Consider the following 22964-nt stretch of genomic DNA (forward strand, 5'->3'; position numbering starts at 1 on the left):
TTGTAACCTGAAGCGTTTGTAACCAGAGGTACCGCTGTACAACTTTTCTGTGATGCTCAGCCATGATGTGTGGGAATGCTGGGGAAGAGATAAAGGCCTTGAAGAGGGCAACATGTCTTGTCAATATGGGGGGGGGGACTTCCCTGGTGCCCCATCTGCACTACAACATTTAAAGCAGTATCATACCACTTTAAACAGTCCTGGTTTCCCTCAAAGAATCCTGGGAACTGTAGTTTGTTAAGGGTGCTGAGAGCTGTTAGGAGACCTTTTCCCCTCAGAGAGCTACAATTCCCTGGGAAAAAAAGGTATTGGCTGTTTAGCTGTGCTAAGAATCTGGCGACATCTCGAGGACCACAGTTCCCCACTCCTGCTCAGGAAAGGTGTTTTTTGTACTTCTGAAAACCTTGGGATGTTCCTGAGTCTCCAGCTATTTTTATCTCATGTACTGATGATGCTCCTGCCTAAGGACCTACAAAGAGAACCAAGTTTGCTGTTGTTATATTTTATTATTAGTTGCCCTTGAAGCTTTGAAGAGGAGTGGCATATGAATCTGCTAAAGTAATTAATTAATTACTAACCATCCATAATAATCAAAAAGTGGTGTAGTGGCTTACCTAGACCGAGAGAAACCTAAGATTATTCTTGTATGTTAAGAGAAACAAGGAAAGGATCAGCTTGGTGAGGAAAAACTCCATCACAGGTTTAACAAGCTGGCAGCAGCTTGTTCCAGAGTGGGACTTGCTGGATCACTAAACTGGGATTTGTGACCAAAAGTTTAGTAACATAGAAGGGACTGATGCACTGACAGTAACCAGAGGACTAGCTGAAATCCACAAAATAAAGGGACTTCAGTTAAGGTAAAATCCTAACCACAGTGCTGCTTTCTAGATTTTACAACATCACATAGCACCACCTACCGGACAAGATGTGTATCAGCCTCAGTTTTTGATGAGTTGAAAAGTCAAAAACACCTTAGTTAAAAAAGCAAGGCCACCAGCACTGGAGCTGGCCAGAGAGCTGAACATAGTACATAGTCATCCTCTTCCCCAGTTCATCACCACCACAACCCTGCGGGGTAGGTTAGATTGAGATACTGTGACTGGTTCAAGGAACTACTCTGTTGGCCAATGTCCAATATACAGTGGTACCTTGGTTTACAAACACAATTGCTTCCGGAAGTCTGTACTTAACCTGAAGCGTACTTAACCTGAAGCGAACTTTCCCATTGAAAGTAATGGAAAGTGGATTAATCTGTTCCAGACGGGTCCACGGAGTACTCAACCTGAAGCGTACTTAACCCAAGGTATGAGTGTAATTGGTTCCGGAAGTTGGGTCCGCAGAGTACTTAAACTGAAAATACTCAAACCGAGGCATACTTAAACCGAGGTATGACTGTATATTTTAAAGTAAAAATGGTATAGCAAGCATATAGTAAACGTAGTAAATGTACATAACTGGCTGGTCACTTTCTGTCTACAAAATATATTTTTAAAACATGCCCACTTGGGTCTAGGTGCTGACATAGGGCTTGTTTGCTGCTACCCCCATAATCTGCCACTCTCTGGATACGAATGTGAGGGGGGAGAGCTAGACTGTGGGACACTGCACTTCAGCCTGAAGTACCACTTTCCCCAGCAGGTACCTCTTGCCAAAGGAAGTTGGTCTGCAACTGAAGCAGTGGAAACAAACCAGATTTATTTCCAAGCCTAAAGTTGCATGGGCCTGTATCAATGGGTCGGTTGCCAAATTTCTCTGGCAGGGTTCTTGGGCTGTTCCTCCTTTTTAAATGCTTAAATAAATGGAAGCATGCCCCAAAGTAGTCCCTCCTTCCATTTCTCAAAATCATTATTTATAGCTAAGATTTTCCCCTAATTTAGATCTAATCACTACTGTTAGTTTATTCAACAGCATAGCATTCCACGCTTTAAGCCACTCCTCAGCCAATGGCTTGTTGTTGTTCCACTAATTTCTTTAATGGCTGTGAAGATATGCTCAGCTTTTGGCAAGATAAATGCTACACTCCCAGCATACAGGCAGCTAAGAGCTTATTAGTGACAGCATCAACTGGGGGGGGGGGAGACTGTACATTTTCTTTATGCTTATTGGCATACAATACTATTAAGACCTTTAAAAAAGTTTTAAGTGCAACATTACCTGTTAAAGCAGAACCCTTTGCACATACTCCTCTCTACTAGTCTATATTATATCAAGTACTACATCCCCTACTCCCATTGTCTTCGATATTTATCAGCGCTGGGGCCTAGGATTACCATACTAGATAAATGTTGGTCAGATTTCTGTTCGTAGAGCCTTTATTTTTGCAACCAGATCCTTTGCAAAAGAAGGCCACCAAGATGATCAAGGGTCTGGAAACCAAGCCTTATGAGGGACAGTTGAGGGAGCTGGGTATGTTTAGCCTGGAAAAACAGAAACTGAGAGCAGATCTGATAGCCATCTTGAGATATCTAAAGGGCTATGACATGGAACAGGGAACAAGCTTGTTTTCTGCTCTGGAGGGTAGAAATTGAACCAATGGATTCAAGTTACAAGAAAGAAAGGAGATTCTGACTAAACATCAGGAAGAACTTTCTGACAGTAAGAGATGTTCAGCAGTGGAACGGACTCCCTCAGGAGATTGTGGGCTCTCCTTCCTTGGAGGTTTTTAAGCAGAGATTTGTTAGGGCTTTAAACCTAGGACGCTGGCAAATTAGCAAGGTCATGTGATTTAAGTTAAGTCGTTAAGTTGTTAAGATGCTCAGTATATATAGAGCATTTGTTTTGTTTGCCTGTGGGTGTGGAGCAGTCATGTCTGAAAGCTCTGGAGGTGTTTCTGTTATCTGTCTGCAATAAACCTGTCTGTAGAAAGTTGGGCTTCCATGGGTCATTTCTGCTGCAAAGCTACAAGGCTTTTACCGCCACAAGAATCCAGCCGCTGTGCTTAATGCTCTGCAAAGAGAACTGTTCCTGGTCTGTACAGCGCAGCTGAAGCGTTTTACTGGACCAGTGCAGAAAACCTCTTAAGATTCGATGGCCATCTGTCATGGGTGCTTTAGATGAGCTTCCTGCATTGCAGGGAGTTGAACTTAGATGACCCTCAGAGTCCCATCCAACTCTACCATTCTATGATTTTTATACTTGCAAATTCAGAAATAGCATCAAAGGATGATCTTCCAACTTCTTTCTTCATTCAGTGTTGCAGTAGAAATTAGGTTAATATAAAATCTCAGGAAGAAAAACAATTCACCATCCTTGCCTCAGCAAATTCTGGGTATTTGTAAGAGAGGCCAAAGGTTATTTTATTGAGGCAAACATGTTCTGATATCTTCTACTTCCTTTTGCCTTGTTGTGTTTGTGTACACTTTTGCCTTTCTGACATTGTGCCAACAGCTGCATGACAGGCAGCAATCAGTGGGCGGTCCCCCCCCCCGGCATGAATATTAAGTGGTGGGTAAAATTTAAATCTGCCATCCCCACACACCCAATGTACTGTAGTTCTCTGGGAACCTTGCTAATGGAATTCCATATGGAAGCTTTAGCAAAGAAAATACTGAGCTCAGTTTTTCACATGTGTGTGCTTATGCCAGCGGTGGAGAGCCTCTGGCATGTGGGCCAGATTTGTGGCTCTCTCTAGGCAAGGCATCCCCAACCTGCGGCCCTCCAGATGTTTTGGCCTACAACTCCCATGATCCCCAGCTAACAGGACCAGCGGTCAGGGATGATGGGAATTGTGGTCCAAAACATCTGGAGGGCTGAAGGTTGGGGATGCCTGCTCTAGGCCATTCCTTTTCTCTGTAGGGCACACCTTTTTCACTGCCCCTGCTCAATGACTTCCTTGAGCATCTTTGCCTGGCTGGAATGCATCTTTGAACTGTGATTCTCCTACGTACCTGGATGAAGGATCGTAGAATCATAGAATTGTAGAGCTGTCTGGCATGGCTTGTTTCGGGGGAAACCCATGCTGGGGCTTAGTAATCACAGCATCCTTTTCTAAGTGCATGAAGACCAACTGTTTAATTATCTGTTCTAGGACCCTTCCTGGTATTGACATCAAGCTATAAGTTGATAGCTACCTGGATCTTCTTTCCCCCCCTTTTTGAAGATGGGTAGAACAGTCCCTAGGGAGCTCACCTGTTCTCCAATAATTCTCAAAGATCTGAGATTACATCGGCGAGCTCCTTTAGTACCCTTGGGTGCAGCTCACCAGGCCCTTGAGATCTGAATTTGTTTAAGGGAGTTAGGTGTTCTCATACTCCCTCTTTTTCTGTCTTGGGATCCATCTCACTCCTTGCACAGTTTATTTTGTTATCACAAGCTTGGGCACTGTTTTCCTTTTGGATGAAGACAGAGTCAAATAGACGTTGAGCAGTTCTGCCATCTCTGTCACTCAGTATCTTTTCTCCTTCTTGCTTCAAACATAGCTGAATAAGCCTGTAATATTATTTTTAACCTCTCTCATTCTGAGCTTCAGCCCTCCTGACCTTCACCCTGCAACTGTTGGCTACTCAGATATACTCTTCCATTTCTTATGCATGGATGTGTACAGCTGGAACATAACCTACTGCAAAAAATGGAAGAGTCATGTCTGTCTCCACCGGCTCTCAGCTCTGGCTGCACCACCCCTGCCATGTAGACCCCCGCCCCCCAAAAGCTGTGCAAAGAAGAATGCAGACAGAAGAAGGTTCCCCACCCATTAATTCTCTCTCCCTCTCTCTCTCTCCCTCTCTCTCTCTGTGTGTGTGTAATCTGGAATTATCCACAGCAGTTCTACAAAGCAGTGGCAGGTCTGTTCTGAATGGGGTTGCACTCCCTCTGAAAGAACAGACTTAGATTTTCGGGATGCTCCTGGGTCCGTTCTAGTGCTTTTTACCACCTACAAACTAAACTACAGCCATTCTTGGAAAGGGGTAGTGCGACCACAGTGGTTCACGCATTAGTAACTTGAGACTTGATTATGGCCATGTGCTCCATGAGGGTCTACTCTTGGGCCTGGTCCAGAGGCTCAAATTGGCACCAAATGCTGCAGGTAAACTGTTGATGGGGAAAGACTATTGTCAGCAGTGCTCCAAAGCTTGCACTGGTTGCCCATATGCTACTAGGCCAGGTTCAACATTCTTGTATGAATTTATAAGGTCCTTAACAACTTGGGTCCAGGGTGCCTCAAGGACCACCTAATCCCTTATATCCCTGCCTGATCACTGAGGTCTTTTGGGGGAGTCACTGTTAGTAGTCTCCAATGACTAGGGTGCATGGCTTGTATCCAAGACATGGACCCAAATTTGTGAAGCTCTCTTCCAGTTGAGGTCATCCAGTGTCTACTGATTTTTGTTTTGTTTTGCCAGCAGACATTTTGGCTGAAGTCAGATTTTATAGTTTTATCTGATTTTTACCTTTTCTGTTTTTTATTTTTTGTATACCGCTTAGAGACACTGTAGTTAAGCAGTATACAAATTGTTTTTCATAATTAAAATAACTCAAAATCCATTAATTTAAGAAACAAACACATACACTTTTCTTAAAGGTTTCCACTCCTTAATAGACTTTAATACCCCCTGCACATAAACTGTACAAAATATTTACTTCCCTAAATAAATAGATTCACAATTTGTTTGCAGACAGTGCTTTGCAAGACACAGAATGGGAGATACATTCCCCCAAAACTTCTCTTGTTGAGAAGTAAAGGCACCACCCAATCACTGGCCCAAACAATGATAATAAATTCCCTTTAAATAAAGCTGGAGGGGAGAGGGGAGGACAGATGAAGCACATCAGTAACATAGGAGTCAGAACTTGCTACCCAACTGATCTCTAAGAAAGCTTGGAAAATGGACCCCATATGTATCTGAGCTAACACTGGCCATACAGCAATAGTAGGGATGTGTCCATCCACTGCCCAATGGCTGGGTGGATTCTTCAGTGATCTATATCAAGTGTAAAAAGAGTGTGTTCCTAACCACTATGCTTATTTAGAGCTGGCTATTTGCTAGGGGATGAAGGTCTGTGGGTGGCTGTCGAATACAACATTGCAGATCACTGGAGCTGATGGATGCTCAGAACAGACTGGGAGGTAGAGAGTTCTCCCTCAAAGGAAGCATTTAAGCAGAGGCTGGGCAACCCTCTGCCAGGGATTCAGCAGTGCAAGATTCCCACACTGGACAGTGTTGGACTAGGCAGTGTCCTTTCCAACTGTAAAATTCTTCTAATCCATCTTGGGGCAGGGTTAGAAGCAGCAACATTCTCTTCCCTCCCAAATTAAGAAAAAAAAAGGTAGAAAGCAGCAGCCTGGGCAGATTTAAGTTTCAAAATATTCTTTTCCAGCTGCACAACCACAGAAATTCCATTGCTTCCAGGAAACAGGAAACTGAAGAGGCTCAAATAGGATGACACACAGCTTCAAAGTTTCATATTGCAGAATACAGGCACAAGTGACATTTCTCTAGTCCCCATATCTGATATACTTGAAAGTGCTCAAGAGTGCAAGACTCTGCTTTTAGGTATCATTTTGTCTCAGGCTTAGGTTTTGGGCGACAAGCTCTACTTGGGAGATTCGACTCAGCCCTTATGGCCCCCATCCCATCTGAACCCATCCCACAAGCCCTTAACTTGGCTCTCTCGTTAGCTGCAGATGCCCATGTCCTTGAGGCCCAATAACTTCACACTTTTTCCTACACAGTAGTCTGTAACCGTCACTCGGACCACACCCATAATGCGCAAACCCCCGAGAGGAAAGTTTGATCTGATTTATTCCAATTTGTACTCATGCCAGTTTCCAAGCACAGTCATTGCCTTTACTTGCCCAGTTAACAGCATGCCATTCTTCTTAGAAGGGGTGCACCAGAGAGTGTTGTGTGTGCATCTTACACACACATACACACCCCTCCCCTAACACTGGAGATGGAGTGGAGCTTCTCCTACTTCCCAGCTTGCACTCATCCTCTATACCTGCTTCCTGGCTAGCACCACTCACATTTCCTAGACTTCCTAGTCTTCAGCTGGTGAGTTGGGACTCACTCCTGGGTCACAGCCTGAACTAAGGTGGGTCACGAGAGCAGCAGAACCAAGTGCAATGGGAAAATGTTAAGGAGTGGGTCCTCCGTTGCACATTTAGCTTAAGGTGGGTCCTTGATTTAGGCTTAAGGTGGGTCCTTGAAAAGACTGAAAATTCCTGACCTAGATGCTGGGTTCCTAAGCCATCAACGAGGATCCCCTAGAGGCAGATGGGGTTATCCAGGACTGGAGAAGGGTGTGTCGGAGCCTCTCCCCGCCCAAGCAGTGGAGAACTTTGGCCCTGAGCTACAACTCCCAGGGGTGGCTAGTATAAGGAAAGAGTGCTACTGCGCTCAAGTCCTGTTTTCAGGCTTCCTGTGGGCATCTGGTAGACAACTGGGAGAGCAGGATGCTTTTCTCCTGTTCTAGCAATTTGTTTTTGGTGCCAGTGGAGGCTCCCTGTGGCACCAGTGGAGGTTTCCGCTGACATACAAATAGGAGTTTTAGAGGGGTCATTTTTGTTAGGACCACGGCAGGGAGAGAGACAGTGGTCCCTCCAGAGACTGTACATGCTTCTTTGAGGCTGCTAGTAACACAATCCCACCCACTCCACCCCCCACAAAGTGCACCTTAATTGAATTCATATAATTAACATCGTATCAATCTTGGTCCTGAGCTAGTTACAGCAACTTTTTTTCATTCAAATTTCCTGAATCCAATGGACTTTGGGGGAAGGGGTTTGGCTTCTCAATCGCACAGTTTTACGTTCCCTGAACTGGATGTGCAGTTTCCACGCTCTCTTAAGTTACAACTGCCTACACTGCATGCTGCTCTGCAAACAGCCTCAAGCTACATGGCTCATTGAAAACTGCTTTGCAGCAGTGACAACAGCTACAGAATATATTTAAAAATAGAGCAGTTTGCTTTACATAGCTTACTCAACCTAGGGAGAGCCTCTACACTGTCTGGGTGGTAGATATACTGGATCACAGACTGGAAAAAAAGCCTCTGCCTGGAGCCTGCCTTGTGGTATACAAAAACGCAGTTGGGTGGTGTGCTTTAAAAACAACGACAACAACAACACAGAGCCCTTTAGCACAACCACGCTGGCCACATCACCACCTTAACAGGAGCAAGGTTTTTTATTTTTTTCAACCTTGCTGGCACACTAGGCCTCTTTTTACAGGACTGCACAGTGGAAGGCAGTGTGATGTGTTTGTGCCGGTCAGTCACTTAAAGCCAGGTCCCCCAGAGGAGCATGTTCTTCAACCTACGTTAATGCAAGCCTCTCTGTTTGCACAAACAGCAAGCTCTATTTGGGGCATACACAGGGGAAAGTATCGGGTGAGGACCAAGGTTTTAATTTCCGTCACGCCACTGCAGACTTGCCGCCAGCTCAACCGCAGCATCCTCTGCTAAGCAAACCCCCTCCTACGGAGCCCTGCTCAGCTTATTTATACCAGCTTGATCCTGGGTTCCGAACTGCAGCACATCTGGAACAGCTTCTATGGGGAAAGGATTGTTTCTACAGATATGCCCATTCGCAATCTCCTTCACAAATTTTCCCCACCTGGTTCACACCAATACCCAAAATGTTATGTTACATGGGCATGACGACTCAGTATTCCCACATGAAGACCAAGCAACATCAATGTCCTAAAGGCATAACTAAAGTCCTGTTGGCTTGCGAGGGCAATTGTGTCCATGTCTGAAGCACAGGGCCTGCAATGTTAATGAATCCTGCTGAAAGCCTACTTGTGCCAAGCAGGTTCCCTTGCTTCAGACAGCATGGGGTTGGGGCTGGCGGGCCACACAGCTCTGGAGAGAGAGAGAGTACAGCAAATTCAGCTCAGCACCCATCCCTTCCCCATCTGCAATGGTGTGAACAGGGGCTTAAGAAGTGAGGTTACCGGTAATTACAGCTTTGGTCCCTTCCTGCGCTGTGTCACCATCCCGCCACGCCATGTGACAAAGCTATCAGAGCAAGTACCCTGTTGTAGAAAGGATGGCATTTTACTTTTCATACCTGCAAGCATCTGCTATAGGCTTCTGTGCAGAGGCACTTCAATGAAGGCATTAGGGAGAAACAGACAACAGTAAACTAGACTCCCTTTTGTTAGATACCCTGAGATCAGCCTAGTACTGCTTTTCCTTCAACCAGAGGGAGCCCCGGGTTTCTTTTTCTTTCTTTTTTTTGCATGTCTCATTACAGCACAACCTGGGAGGGAGGGAGGAAGAGGCCGCAAATGTGCCCCACTTGACTCTTCTTGGTTGACCCGTTTCAATGTGCGAAATTCCCTCGGCAGTCTTTTCCCCATCCTACACAGAGTACTTGGCCATGTCACTTTTGTCGAAGATCACTTTGGTTGCAAAGTAAATGGCCACGAGCCCAAAGCCAGTAGCTGATGCCATGTAAGCAGTGACGGACTGTGTGAGCTGGACAAGGGAGCCCATGAGGAGGGAGGGGATGACCTGAGAAAGGAGGAATGCACTGTCCAGGATGGCCAAGTCCGAACAGATGCCTCGGCTTGCTGCTGCTGCGGTGTCCGAGTCTCCCACCATCATGATGAGAGAGACCTCACAGGGTGAGCTGACGCACAGAGCAGAGCCTGCAACAGGCGGGGAGAAAAGGCTTCCGCCGTGTCCATTCTGGTAGGTCACTTTTTGTCCAGGAAGGTGGCTCTTGAGGAAGCTGTGTTTCTTCTCCAGCTGAGCTGCGTCGTCTTCTTTACTTTTATATTTGGGCAAGTATATCTGAAATGGACAGGGGGGAAAGGGGAGGGTAAGATGCTATAATGCAACCCTACAAAAACATTTGAGAGCAACAGAATGTGATAATTTGCTACAAACTAGGGAGAAAATGATCAGTGCTTGATGGAAACGGGAGTTCACTTCAGTTCCAAACACATGGGAAATACAACCCGTTTAAGGGCTGGGCAGTTAGAACAGGGCCAGTGAGTGTACAGAGCAACACCTTGTAGAAGGCAGCACTTTTGTGGCTGCAGGAGCAGCAAAGCACTTCTCCTCTTTTGACATATCATTAGCAGAAATTGAAGAAGACCCAGACTATAGAAGATAGTGGCTGAGTTGGTGAGCAGCATCAGTCTGTTGGGACAAGGACCTATAGCAAGGAGTAAGGGACAATATAAGCTTTCACCAGCTAAGACCAAGTCCAAAGTCCAAATAGATCCATAACCATTTGGAGAACAGAGGGAGGGGGAGGGGTTTATTTTAAGAGTGTTTCACCAACTGCATCAAACAGGAGCTTCCTGAAGTCAACCAGTTAGAAAAAAATGATAGTGTTCCTTGCTCAATGGTATTTTCTGCATGATTCAACAGTGAATTCAACAGTTGCATGAAATGCAACTGACTGACATGGCTTGTATCACTACTTGGCCTTTTGGCTAAGATCAAGCGTAGTATCTGACACGGCTTGTGAGCATGAAGCTTCAGAGATGTTCAATCTGAAGGCTCTCAACACTGGGCTAGCAGCTCTTATGGAGTAACTCACTTGGGAAAAGAGGCGAAGCAAAAACAAACAAAGGAACTAGACACAAAGGGTTGACAACAGGCAAAGGAGAAAGAAGCTTAGCAGTAACATCCTCCCAAGAGGAGGATAACTCAGTAAGGAGAGGGACATCTGCCTCCAGCACAACCTGAACAAGATGCAATACTGTAATTATATCACTTAATAGCACGACAATTAGGTAATACAGTGACATGTAAGCATTGTAACAACTGTTTAACACGATTATAGTGAGAGTGTAATACAGATAGATTTATTAAAACACTGGATTATGGTTTGCATCCAACACAGAGCTAAGTAAACATCCTGTCAGCACAAAATTAAAGAGATTTCCACATACCTGTACAGTCGTACCTTAGAAGTCAAACGCCTTGCAAGACGAACATTTTGGCTCCGAAACGCGGAAAAGCCTGAACGTTTTGGAAGTTGAATGGTTTCTGTTTGACTTCCAAGGTACGGCTCCTCCATTTAAGCAAGCAAGAGTCATTATCCCATATCCAGGGTGACCTTCTGGAAAGGCAAAAGCCCATTAAGAGGGCACAGAGCAAGACCAATGATGGTGTTCCCTGGGGAGGGGTTTTTGGCAAGTGAGAATCCCAAGGTCCTGATAGACAGAAATAGAGGGCCACATTTGATGCCCACCCTGGAAGCACCCCATCAAGGTGATTGATAATCTGGCCCTAAAAGGCAGCTGCCATCATCCTTGTCCTTGCTTGCTAGGGCTGACAGAAGTAGGAGCTCAGAAACATCTGGAGGGCCAAATGTTCCCCACACCTGCTTTAAAAACCAATGGATTATTCAATTTTCACTACCACTACTGGAGCAAAAAAAGAAGGCTGTAAATGGCTCAGAGACATGAGTCACACAGTTGTTAGGCCCTGTTAAAACCACTTTGGTCAAGACTCTCTGGACTTTCTCTCTCACACACATATATATACACATCCCCACCTGTTTTTCATGATGATAAAGCGATGCCAGTGTGTACGGCAAGATCTGCAGCACTGAGAAAGGGAAGCCTGTCAGGGCGGCAGAAACGGTGACGATGACAATACTCTGAGAGAAGCACATGATGATGGCCATCAGCGGGAACAAGGCCACGCTAGCTAGGTAGACCATTCGTGTCCCAAACTGCTTCACCATCCGGTCCATGATTGTCGAGAAGATGATGGAGATGATGCACTGGAGAAAGAGGCCCAGGCTACCCATTCGAATCCCTGAGAAGAGACGTTTGTACATTGGGTGAAATGGAGAAGAACAAGATAGCCAGGTTCATAAAGGCAAATAGCTGCAATGCTTTGAGTGCTAGTTCAGCTTTCAGTCTTATCAATTTACAAGAAGCGTTTCTTAGCTGTTCCAGTATAGAAGTTCCCATTTCACAATTAAGAGGTGGGCAGGATAAAAATATGAATGCCTTAAAAACGGAAGGGCCAAAACAGAATCCAGAAGACCCCTGTCACTTCTCTTGGCAGAACCAACAGATAATCTACATGCAAAAAATCAGGCCTAAGTAGACTTCAGAATTTGTCAACGTGTTCATTTAAGGAGTTAAGTGTAGTCCAAGACATCTACCGATTTGTTTATTAATTTATAGGACAATGTCCTCTGAAGACATGGACTTTCCATTATGCATTTCCCATAAAACAACTTGACATTGGCCACAGCTCTGAGATTGTTGAGCATCATTGTGTGTACACAATTGACCCTCCAATTCTGCAGAGCTTCAAAGGCACCACCAGGATATAAATGTTAAATATTACTTACATTTAAGCTGGGTCACCGAGACCTTGAAACCAACTATTATATGGGAACAACAGGTAGGCAAAGGGCCAAGTAGCTTTAGCAGAAGTATTCAAGAAAGCCTATTACCAAAGCACCTTTTTAAGCTAAGGAGAGGAGGCAATAGATCAGGGGTTGCCAATAGGTGTTCTCTGGGTGATGTTTGCCCACAACTCCCTTTGGCCAGAGCCAACGTAGCCAGTGTAGCTGTTGTGCGCCAGTAAGATCTGGAGGGCAGCACATCGGCTATCTCTGGCTTTGCTCCTAACTGGTCTCCAAAGTCCATGCAACATAAAAAGGAATCTATCTGGAGCTGATGGGAGTTTGGAGAATACCAGCTTGGGGAAGTCTGCAGAAGAAATGCTGAATTCCTTTTGAGATGCTAACACTCCATGTTTCCTTATTAGCCTCCACAGGGAGCTTTCATGGCAAAATAATGTCCAAAGCTGCTCTTATGAAAGGCAATTTTGTTTATTCATTATTAATCTGATATACCATCTTTCTTCCCAAAGGTGCCCAGGTCAGCAAATGGATTTACTGAGCAGAGAATATGCTCCATAGGAGTTACTTTATGTGCTGGAGGATGGCAGCTGGATTTCATGCTTTAGTTAAGTGCAATTAAAAAGCTGTACAGCTTTGTACATATGAGGTCCCTGGCTCAGTCCCCTTCATTGCAAAAATGGTCTTGGTTTGCAAGATAATAAATATACTTCCGTCCAAGGTTCAGTCATTACTACTCTACTTGGTCCTACTGTGGACCTAGTTCGGTAGTACTCTGGTCTGGTATTACTCTGTAGAAGGCACACCCACAACTCTGCAGTACAAACGAGAATGGTAAGCTACACTCCTTAGCTGTCTTTCCCCACCACCCAAGGGGTTTTTAATAGGATCGGTGCCAGATTTAGGGCGCCGTGGGCGGTTCACCGCACAAGGTGCCAAGCTGAGAGGACACAAAATTGCGAAGATCTACAATTGCAAAGATCCATTTGGGGGGCACCAAATTTTGGTCTAGCACAGGGCACCATATTGCAAAAGGTTACCAAAGTCCGCTCCTGATAGGATCTTAACAGGACAGTGGGTTGCAGAAAGATATTCTTAAGTTGCATGTGGCTAGCACATCGTATGCTTTTGAGGTCTTCTCTTTCACATCACATACACCAGGAACAGGGAACCTGTGGCCCTTCATATGTTGTTGGGGCTCCAACTTCCATCAGCCTCAACTAACATGGCCAATGACAAAGGACATCTAGAGGGCCACAGATTTCCCATCCCCCAACTTTGCTCTCGTCACGCATAGAAATGACTATACAGGCCAATGAGTCTCCCAGTTCTTTTTTTTAAAAAACAAAACAAAAAAGCTGTCTTTAGTTTAGATGTTTGGGGTGGGGAAAAGATTCCTTTATAACACAGTGGGGGAATTCAGGGTATAAGGATGATCACTAACCCAGGGCAATTCAGCAACTGCACTGCTGAATAAGGTTTTAGAACTTGGTTTCCCAGATCTACAGCCAACACTACCACAGGACCACACTGAAACCAGCTGGCCTCATTCCACCACCCATTCCTCTTTCCCTCCACTTCCTGCCTCCTTCCCAAAGAATCCCACGTTGAGCAAGAACCAAGAATTTGCAGTCAATAGAAAGGGTAACTTTATGAAAGTCTGCTTTGCTTGCATAAGTTATCAGAGGTAGGAGAAAGAGTTTTCTTGTTGCATAATTCAAAGGGTCTAGGTCAGGCATCCCCAAACTTCGGCCCTCCAGATGTTTTGGACTACAATTCCCATCTTCCCCAACCACTGGTCCTGTTAGCTAGGGATCATGGGTGTTGTAGGCCAAAACATCTGGAGGGCCACAGTTTGGGGATGCCTGGTCTAGGTGCTGAAACTTGCTGTTTTGGAAGGACATAAGCACAAAGCATTTATTCCCCACCCCCCAAGAAATCAAATTACCTTCATCGTAGTGCCGCCTGGCTTCTGTGCCTGGCTCAGCTCTGGGAACTCCCTGATACAGTCCTTCCCCAACAAAGTCAGTGTAGAACAGCATGAAGGTCATGAGGGCCATCCAGCTGCAGAGCTCGGCCACAAAAAGTTGCCGGATGACCTTGGGGATGCGGCAGCAGACTCCGTGCAGGCGTGGGGCTAAGGCGCAAAGGCTCCTGAAGGCCTGGACCAGGTGCCTGGTCCTCAGAAAGTTCTTTGGAAGCCAGCAAGAGCAGCAGGCCAGAGGCGGGGACTTGGAGGAATCCTTCATTGCAGGGCCTGCCAGCACTTCCACCTGAGCTACCACTTCCTCCGTGACAAAGGCAGTGGCCAAGACGCAGCTGAGGAAGATGATGGTGAGGAGGCTGAAGAGGCACTCCTCCTGCCTCCCCAGGTAAGGAGCCAGGAAGCTGCTGTCCCAGTCAATTGCCGGCAGCAGGTATCCAATGCAGCCTCCCAGGCTAACCATGAAGGAGTACATAGCGAAGGCCTGCCGGCAGTTGTCGGGCTCCTTGAAAAGATCGGAGAGAAGAGCCTCCAGAGGGGTGAAGCAGACTTGGCCACAGAAGTCAAGCAGGCCAATGCCCGTTATAAGGAAGGCAATCTCCAGGGAGCGGGTATCCAAGGCAATGAGGCTGGCCAGACGTTGTGCATGAGGGATGATCAGAAGGCTCAGTAAAACTCCCAGACACAGGACCCAGATGAAAGGCCGCCGGCGGCCATAGCTGCTATGCCATTGGTCGCTGGCGGAACCGATGAGTGGCACAAACACTAGGCCCAGAACTGGCCCAATCCCTGGAATTAAGGGGAGGAAAATAACATCATTTCATCAGGCGGAAGAAGTTGACAAGATAGTCACTCTATAGGCCAGGCATCCCCAAACTTGGCCCTCCAAATGTTTTGGGACTACATTTCCCATCATCCCTGGCCACTGGGCCTGTTAGCTAGGGATGATGGGAGTTGAAGTCCCCAAAACATCTGGAGGGCTGAGTTTGGGGGTGCCTCCTATAGGCCCATGAAATCACTCACATAATCTGGGGAGAGACTGGGTCAAACTTTGGCCTGGAAAAGCAGGGCTCCAACCCCCACTTAGCCATGAGGATCACTGGGTGACCCTGAGCCAGTCACTCTCAGTCAGTCTAAGCCACCTCACAGGGGGCTTTGTGGGGATAAAATGGAGAGGGCAAAACCCTGTACACCAGGCAACCCCAAACTGCAGCCCTCCAGATGTTTTGGCCTACAACTCCCATGATCCCTAGCTAACAGGACCAGTGGTCAAGGATGATGGGAATTGTAGTCCAAAACATCTGGAGGGCCGAAGTTTGGGGATGCCTCCTGTACACCACCTTGAGCCCTGCAGGGTCAGATGGTGGTTTGCTAGGGGAGCACCATCTCAAGATCCATCATGGTAAACCAATAACTATGGTTACTGTAACACAGGGGTCCCCAGACTACGGCCCGCGGGCCAGATGCGGCCCAATTGGCCTCCCAATCCGGCCCGCGATGACCCCCGCCGCCCGCTCTTGCGGCACGCTGCGCGGCGGCGCACTTCCAGATCTGAAAAAAATCGCCGAAAATCGTTTCTGCGCATGCGTATGGGCCTCTCCCTACCCAGAAGAGGTCATTTCCGGTGCACTTCCAGGTCAGGGGAGGTGCACTTCCGGGTCGGGGGAGGCACAAACAATTTTCAGTGATTTTTCCGGCCTGGAAGCGCGCCACCGTGCCAGTAAATGGGTGTGCGCATGCGCACTGGCACACACTCCCCCACCCTCTGGCCCACTGCGTGCACACTCTCCCACCCTCCGTGCGATCGGCGCAGCGGGCACCGGCCCAAAGGCGTGTAAGTCTGGGGACCCCTGCTGTAACATGTGAACATGGCCTTATTCTGCTTGGCTCATGGAGCGGGGGGGGGGGGTAAGTACACCAAGAATCTCTGCCCTTGAACCCTTTGACCTTGTAGCCTCATCTTTTTGCACGTATCAGTCACATGTCACACTGTGGCGTACCAGGAAGACTTCCCCACCACCACCCTGCCCTTCATCCTAAAGCCCCAGGGCAGATTACAACATAAAAACATAGTATTAAAAAAACAAACCTGCAGGCTTCCAAGGAGAGGCTCACAGCCACTTTGCTGCTCCCTGATTTATTTATTTATTTTACTTTTGTACCACACTGGGGGTGTTATCGAAACCAGAATAAACCTTGGCCACTGTTCATAGTTAGTGGCTTACCATGACATGCAAACTAGGTCTCAAGTTTCACTAAGTGGGCATTCATTACCGTGTGCACCATATCTAGAGATTCCATTTCACTACAGATAAAGCCCCAGTTTCCAGCGCACAATTAAAACTGTCTTCTCTTCCTCCAGGAATTCAGACTCTTATAAGCCCTCATGTTTGGTACCCCAAATGAAATCACCATTCCCTGAAAACCCGTCTAGTTCTCTCTTAAACCTGCCTGGCAGGTCCTCTGGTGTTATCACCATATTGAGGCCCTCCCTGTACATACAACAACAATAATGGACATGTTGCATGCCTTATACATAGAGGGACTACTGTAGACGTCTTTTCCACCACACTGGATCTCACACAGAAAATGGCCATCTAACAATAACATCAATAATACCACCTACCCAGAACCATAGTCATGAACTTCTCCTCCACTCCCACTTCCAACAAGAGAGGTGGGACGTAAGTGATGCCGGCAGCCAGACAGACTTCCAGGCCAAAAGTCAGGGAGTTGACCAGTAATAGCTGGGCTTTGCGGTTCTGGAAGAGCCTGCTGACCCAGGCCCTCTGAGCCATGCCACTGTTGCACCGCAACATCAGAGAGTTGTGTGCACCTAACACTGTTCTCCTCAGGGTGATCCAGAGCAGGATTCCAGAGTCCTATGTTTTCTTTTGTGGCTCAGTAGCAAAAGGTCTGCAGCCATGTTATAGCCAGGAGTGGACAACTTCTGAAACATTGCCCGCTGGTCAAAATCAAGGGAGTTTGGGCTCAGGATGAGAAGATTAATAGCCTGGACATCTTTCAGTGCTTCACATTCTGTAGAAGGAAAGAGAGAGAGAGAAAAAAACTGAGCATAACATACACCAGTACAAAACCATATAGCAAACTCCTCCGCCAGATAGCCTACCCTCATTGCAACTCTTTCCCACCTTCAAAACATGTTTTAACAGCAGCTTCTTTGTTCCCAATAAAGAATACTCCACCTGGCTAAATCAGGGGTTGGGAATCTCTGGCTCACGGGCCTTCTCAGGCTTGGCACAGATCCCAATTTGGCCCACAAGGCTGTTTACCCACACACAGTGCCCACCTGTCCCACACCTGATGTCATACGTGACATCATCAGGAAAGGGGCAGGTGAAGATGCAGCTGCCAATGCGCAGTCAGGAAAGAGCCTTAAATTGTGCTCCCAATTGTAAATTGGAAAGGGAGACTTTCTCTCACCACCAGTCAGTCACCTGGCTGGCCAGCAGCACACTCAGTCCTAGCTGAGTTGCTCTCGCCACCAGGCACAGCAGAAAAACAGAGTTTGAAGTCAGCTCTTATCAGTTGATGGGTGCTCAGCTCAAGCTCCCTGGAATCAGCTGCACTACTAAGTTCCCCATGGGGAGCTCCATAGGCAGCTAATCTTTGAAGGGGTTTGCAAGGAGCTCTCCTTGGCATTTTGAAGTGCAAGGATCAGCTGATCTGCCATGCTTCAAAGCACTACAGGTCACTGGATGAATGGGCCACAAAATGAGAAATGCAGTCAAATATGAGCAAATATAGAAAACGATGCACATTTGGGCAAAAGAATCCTAACAAACCAAGAACGAGATCCACAGTTAGGGTGGAGAGCTCAGCGAAAATGTCAGCTCAGTTTTCAGTAGCTATGAAAAAAGGCTATGAAAAAGGCAAACTCCATGCTAGCAATCGTTACAAAATGGATCACTGCACTGCCAGTATTGTAAAGCCTTTTTACAACTCAATGGTGCGGCCACACACTGTGTACTGTGTACAGTTCCAGCCGTAACACCTCAAATAAACCATTTTAAAACTGTAAGAAGTGAAGAGAACAACAACTAGAATGGTGGGGGCTAAAACATCTCCTTTACATCGAAGTCTTTTTAGTTAAAAGGAAAAAATGTGAGTAAAAGCAGACACGACCGAGGTTTATAAAATTATGTACGTTGTGCAAAAAGTGGACAGAGAAGACTTTATCTCTCATCATACTTGGACCTGGAGGTCATCCAATGAAGCGAACTGGCAGGAAATTCAGAACTTAGAAGAGGAAGTATAAACACAGTGTATGATTTATCTACGGAATTCACTGCCCTGGGAATGTGGTGATGGCCACTAGTTTGGTTTTAAAAGAGGAAACATCTAGTTGGCCAATGTGGGAAATAGGATGCTGAATGATAGGTCTTTGGGCTGATCACGGAGAACTATTCTTATGTTTTAAACATGCATAAACATTAAACTCAGTAGGACAGGCTTCCAAGTAAATATGGACATGATGGCACTGCAAGGGCCCTTTCTGCACCTATTGGGGAGTAAGTCCCACTGAACTCACAGGCACTTACTCTTAAGGAAACACAGCTGCAGATGGTGCACCAAGCCAAACTCACCACCCTCTGGCAACAGCAACACAACCAGGGTTTTTTCCCCCCAGCCAGAGCTCAGTTCCGGCACCACGCAGGTGAGCTCTATTGCCATCATAAGAGAACAAAGGAGGCATCCATGTTGAGTTCCAGTACCTATTTTTCTAGAAAAATAGCACTGAATACAACCACCCAGAGAGACGCGGGTGGTGCTGTGGGTTAAACCACTGAGCCTAGGGCTTGCCGATCAGAAGGTCGGCAGTTCGAATCCCCGCGACGGGGTGAGATCCCGTTGCTCGGTCCCAGCTCCTGCCAACCTAGCAGTTTGAAAGCACGTCAAAGTGCAAGTAGATAAATAGGGACCGCTACAGTGGGAAGGTAAACGGCATTTCCGTGTGCTGCTCTGTTTCACCAGAAGCAGCTTTGTCATGCTGGCCACATGACCTGGAAGCTATATGCCGGCTCCCTCGGCCAATAATGCGAGATGAGCACCACAACCCCAGAGTCGGTCACGACTGGACCTAATGGTCAAGGGTCCCTTTACCTTTTTACAACCACCCAGAGATCAGGTAAGCACCACTGGACCCTTAAGTCTAATATGGAAGAAACACATATAGGATTGAGCTTAGCAAGTTTACAACCTGCTGCATTTTCATTCATGAAGAATTAACTTGTTGCAGAGAGGGAAGATGCAAAGTGCCATTACTACATACCTGTACTATTGGAACAGCAGCGCTGCTTAAAGGGTAAAGGGATCCCTGACCATTAGGTCCACTCGTGACAGACTCTGGTATATGTTGGATATTGAGTGAAATGAGTGGGAGGGGAATGATCATTAAGAGCCATGAACAAGTAAATCATGTGGAAGCAAAGGAGGCAGACTTTTCTATTTAATTTTTGCTTTTGGCTGAAGGTGCTGCTAGCAAAACCAGGGGGGAAAGAACTGAGGCTTCCTCCTCCTCCTCCTTCCAAACGGGTTTCATAAAAACAAGGCAGAAGTGTATTTAAGGGGTTGACCAAGAACCTGAGCCTCAAGTCTTTTGTGATGGGCGCTGGATCCTTCACACACACACACACACACACACACTTTTTTTAAAAAAAAAAATCTTTTCTTTGCTTACAGAATGGCTTTGGGCCTAAACCCGGATAAACATATATAAATTAGCATATACAACTTTTATGCAAAGTTGATTGCATAGACCTGTGCCCACCCCAGTCCTTTGAGGAACTAGCAGTGACACCCACTGTCCCTAGGACATCCTCCAGTGCTGCTCGCATTCAAATTCAAAGCTTCCTCCTGAGCCCTTCCCAGCAAAGAAAAGACACCTAGACCTTCTTATTGGTTGTCAGAATGGGGGCATGTAGCTGGACAAAACAGATGCTGTTTTGTTCCATATCCTCCAATAAAACCAACCCACTAGACTCTGATTGTAGTTAATATACTGATTAATCTGATGCTCAAATTACTGCCACTGAGCTATTTATTTGCCTTTCAAACATTTCCCCCCTCTACCAAGCTACTGCTCAGTCATGTATATAATAAGAGAGCAAAGAAGCATGCAGACAAATAAGCATACAGTTCTTTTGATAGAGAACTTTAACCCTAACCGTCATGTGCCTGAAACACAATCCACCTTTGCTAAGAAACAGGTTAAGAGAAACACCAAAATGCAACAGTAGGTGGCGCTACTGTCTCTAAGACATGCCTTACCTGTTGCTATAAAACTGGAAGTTTAATATTCCATCATAATGAATCCCTTTAACGTGCAGTTTATCCTTAAACCACTGTGTTTGTCTTTGCTGGAGCTCTGAGGCTATTACCCACAATATGTAGGCTGCAAAGCAGTTTTCCCTTAATAAGGGGACTAAGAACAAGCAAACGTTCCACAATGAGCAAGTTTAGTCTTCTGTTACAGCCCAAAATCCAGTGTGCATCACATGCACTCAAATGCATCCCCCCCCCCAAAAAAAAACCTGGGGCAAACATATCCTACCAGTTCCTGAACTAGCATGTAAAGATCATGGACATTTACAGTTTTTATGCTTCTATGTCAAAATCCACTGGAGTTAGGGAGATGTGGAAGGAATACAGCTCAGTGGTAGGACATCTGCTTTGCATGCAGAAGGTCTCAAGTTCAATCCTTGGTATCTCCAGGTGGGCCTGGGAGAAATCCCTGCCCCAAATCCTGGAGAGCTGCTGCCAGTCAGTGTGGACAGTATGGAGCGAGACGAACCATTAGTCTGACTTATTATATGGCAGACTGGAAATAAGAATTATATAGCCTTCTAAAAGGGTATGCTAAAAAGTGGGGTTTCTTCTGAGGTCACTTAACCACAACGTCTGAATAAGATGCTTCTGGTGCCCACAGATACTCCCTTTTCTTTAGAGGAATACAGTATCCTTCCAAATTTAAGGGTTGTTCTTCCTTTGTGGACTCTCTGGGTCGTTTAATAAAAGGGATAGAAATCTTAAGTGAGAAACACCCTTAAAAACAGGCAGGAAGAGGCCCTCTCAAGACAGCTTGGAGGTGGTCCCATTTCCTAGAACGGGACACACAATGATACAGAGCCCATGTGACTTAGGAAGCATCCCCCTCTTGAGCAGACCACGGACATCTGAATGGGTTTGCTCAGGAGAATTCAACCAATGGCGAGTTCCCAGCATGTGTTATCATCATGAAACCTGCCCATGTCGAATTTTATTAATTGACTTATTTAAAGTATTTTAAAAGCCTTTCAGGAGAACTATCCTCACAGGCTCATCAGAGTGATGTTCAGTTTAAAAGTCAAATGATACACTTCTAAAACAGGTATAGGCAAACTTGGCCCTCCATATGTTTTGGGACTACAATTCCCATCATCCCTGACCACTGGTCCTGTTAGCTAGGGATCGTGGGAGTTGTAGTCCCAAAATATCTGGAGGGCCTAGTTGCCCTATGCCTGTTCTAAAACAAAATTTATAAGGGGGACCAAGATACCGTACACCACAAACATTCGGAGTCTGGGAAGCAGTTAATGGAAAAAGTGCCTGAAGTTTTCAAGTGTTAAAATATGAAGAGTTCTGCCTTTACTGAGCCGGCGGCACCTCTCATTCGCTAGGTGTTATCCCTGCAGACTCTCCAGAGACATTGCCACATCAAGACTTACCTATCTCAGCTGGGGAAGTGATGACAGGCCTGTCACTGAGTTACGTTCTCCAACAGCCAACCAAGGCAAACGGCTACATGATGCATCCAGGTAATCCGCAAGGCCCACGCCTCTCTAACTTCTTCTGAGGTCATCGTATATTCAGAGGAACAGCCCAGAAGAAGCCAACTCCTATTAGTTAGTTAACTGCCTGGAATTTATGTGGCTTTGGAGAAAGCCTGTGTTTACAACTGTATCCCAGGCACACCAACCTTTCCCCGGAGAAGCAATTATGGCCCTTAAAGGCTTTGCTCGGAGTTGAGAAGTTCATGGGGCTGTCATCTTCATTCTGCACATAACCGGTGCAGACATTTTCATGCCTGACATCCTTCCCTTCTCCAAACAATTCATTCACCTCTCACCCATCTTCATGGTTTTTAATGAGACTACAGAAGAGCACATTTCCTTTGTACGCTTAGGGGGAAAACCACGACCAAGGTAGACAGAGAAGATGTACAAGCCACGTAGAGCAAAACAGGGGGGAAGTTACCGCACGGCACTTTGAGGATGGAAGCCAACTGAAGATCCGTCATGTCCTAAAGGGAGATGCTGTAGACTCCCAATGGGGTTTTCTTCTTCCTTGAATATGGAAACCCATCTTTACTGTTAACTAATTGCGGAGAAGTGTGCATGCACACGAAAGCTCACACCAATGACAAACTTAGTTGGTCTCTAAGGTGCTGCTGGAAGGAATTTTTTTATTTTCTTTTGACTACGTCAGACCAACATGGCTACCTACCTGTAACTAATTGCGGAGGGGAGAGGGTTGGAATGTGGGCACATATCATCAGGCAGATGGGAGGAAGTTCCCCCAGCTTTCAAAGCTGGAAAGGATAAAACTATTTACACCCCAAAGTCGTGTTTCTTGCAGGATCACAGACTTATAGAGTTGGATGAGACCAAAGGGATCATCTAGCCCAACCCCCTG

The 22964-nt window shown here is 46.2% G+C and overlaps 1 protein-coding gene across 14 annotated transcripts in view; it reads right to left on the bottom strand.

The window, feature by feature from the left end:
- Window positions 1-5507: 5507 nt before the first annotated feature.
- The window catches only part of SLC45A3 (solute carrier family 45 member 3), a 72269-nt gene continuing 54812 nt past the window's right edge, over window positions 5508-22964 (bottom strand). For 12 of the 14 annotated variants that reach the window (XM_035121743.3, XM_088674317.1, XM_088674316.1 and 9 more), the window contains 4 exons: window positions 16897-17309; window positions 14235-15059; window positions 11459-11724; window positions 5508-9738 (listed from right to left, as the gene is read on the bottom strand). In XM_035121743.3, coding sequence (XP_034977634.1) covers window positions 9304-9738; window positions 11459-11724; window positions 14235-15059; window positions 16897-17089 — 1719 coding nt within the window. In that variant the 5' untranslated portion in view covers window positions 17090-17309 and the 3' untranslated portion in view covers window positions 5508-9303. Of the gene's footprint in view, window positions 9739-11458; window positions 11725-14234; window positions 15060-16896; window positions 17310-21997; window positions 22616-22964 lie in introns of those variants that run through there. The other 2 variants (XM_088674319.1, XM_035121742.3) reach the window with 2 other exon arrangements.

Source organism: Zootoca vivipara, chromosome 7, assembly GCF_965207765.1.
Source record: "Zootoca vivipara chromosome 7, rZooViv2.hap1.1, whole genome shotgun sequence".
In the NCBI taxonomy this organism is placed as follows: Eukaryota; Metazoa; Chordata; class Lepidosauria; order Squamata; family Lacertidae; genus Zootoca; species Zootoca vivipara.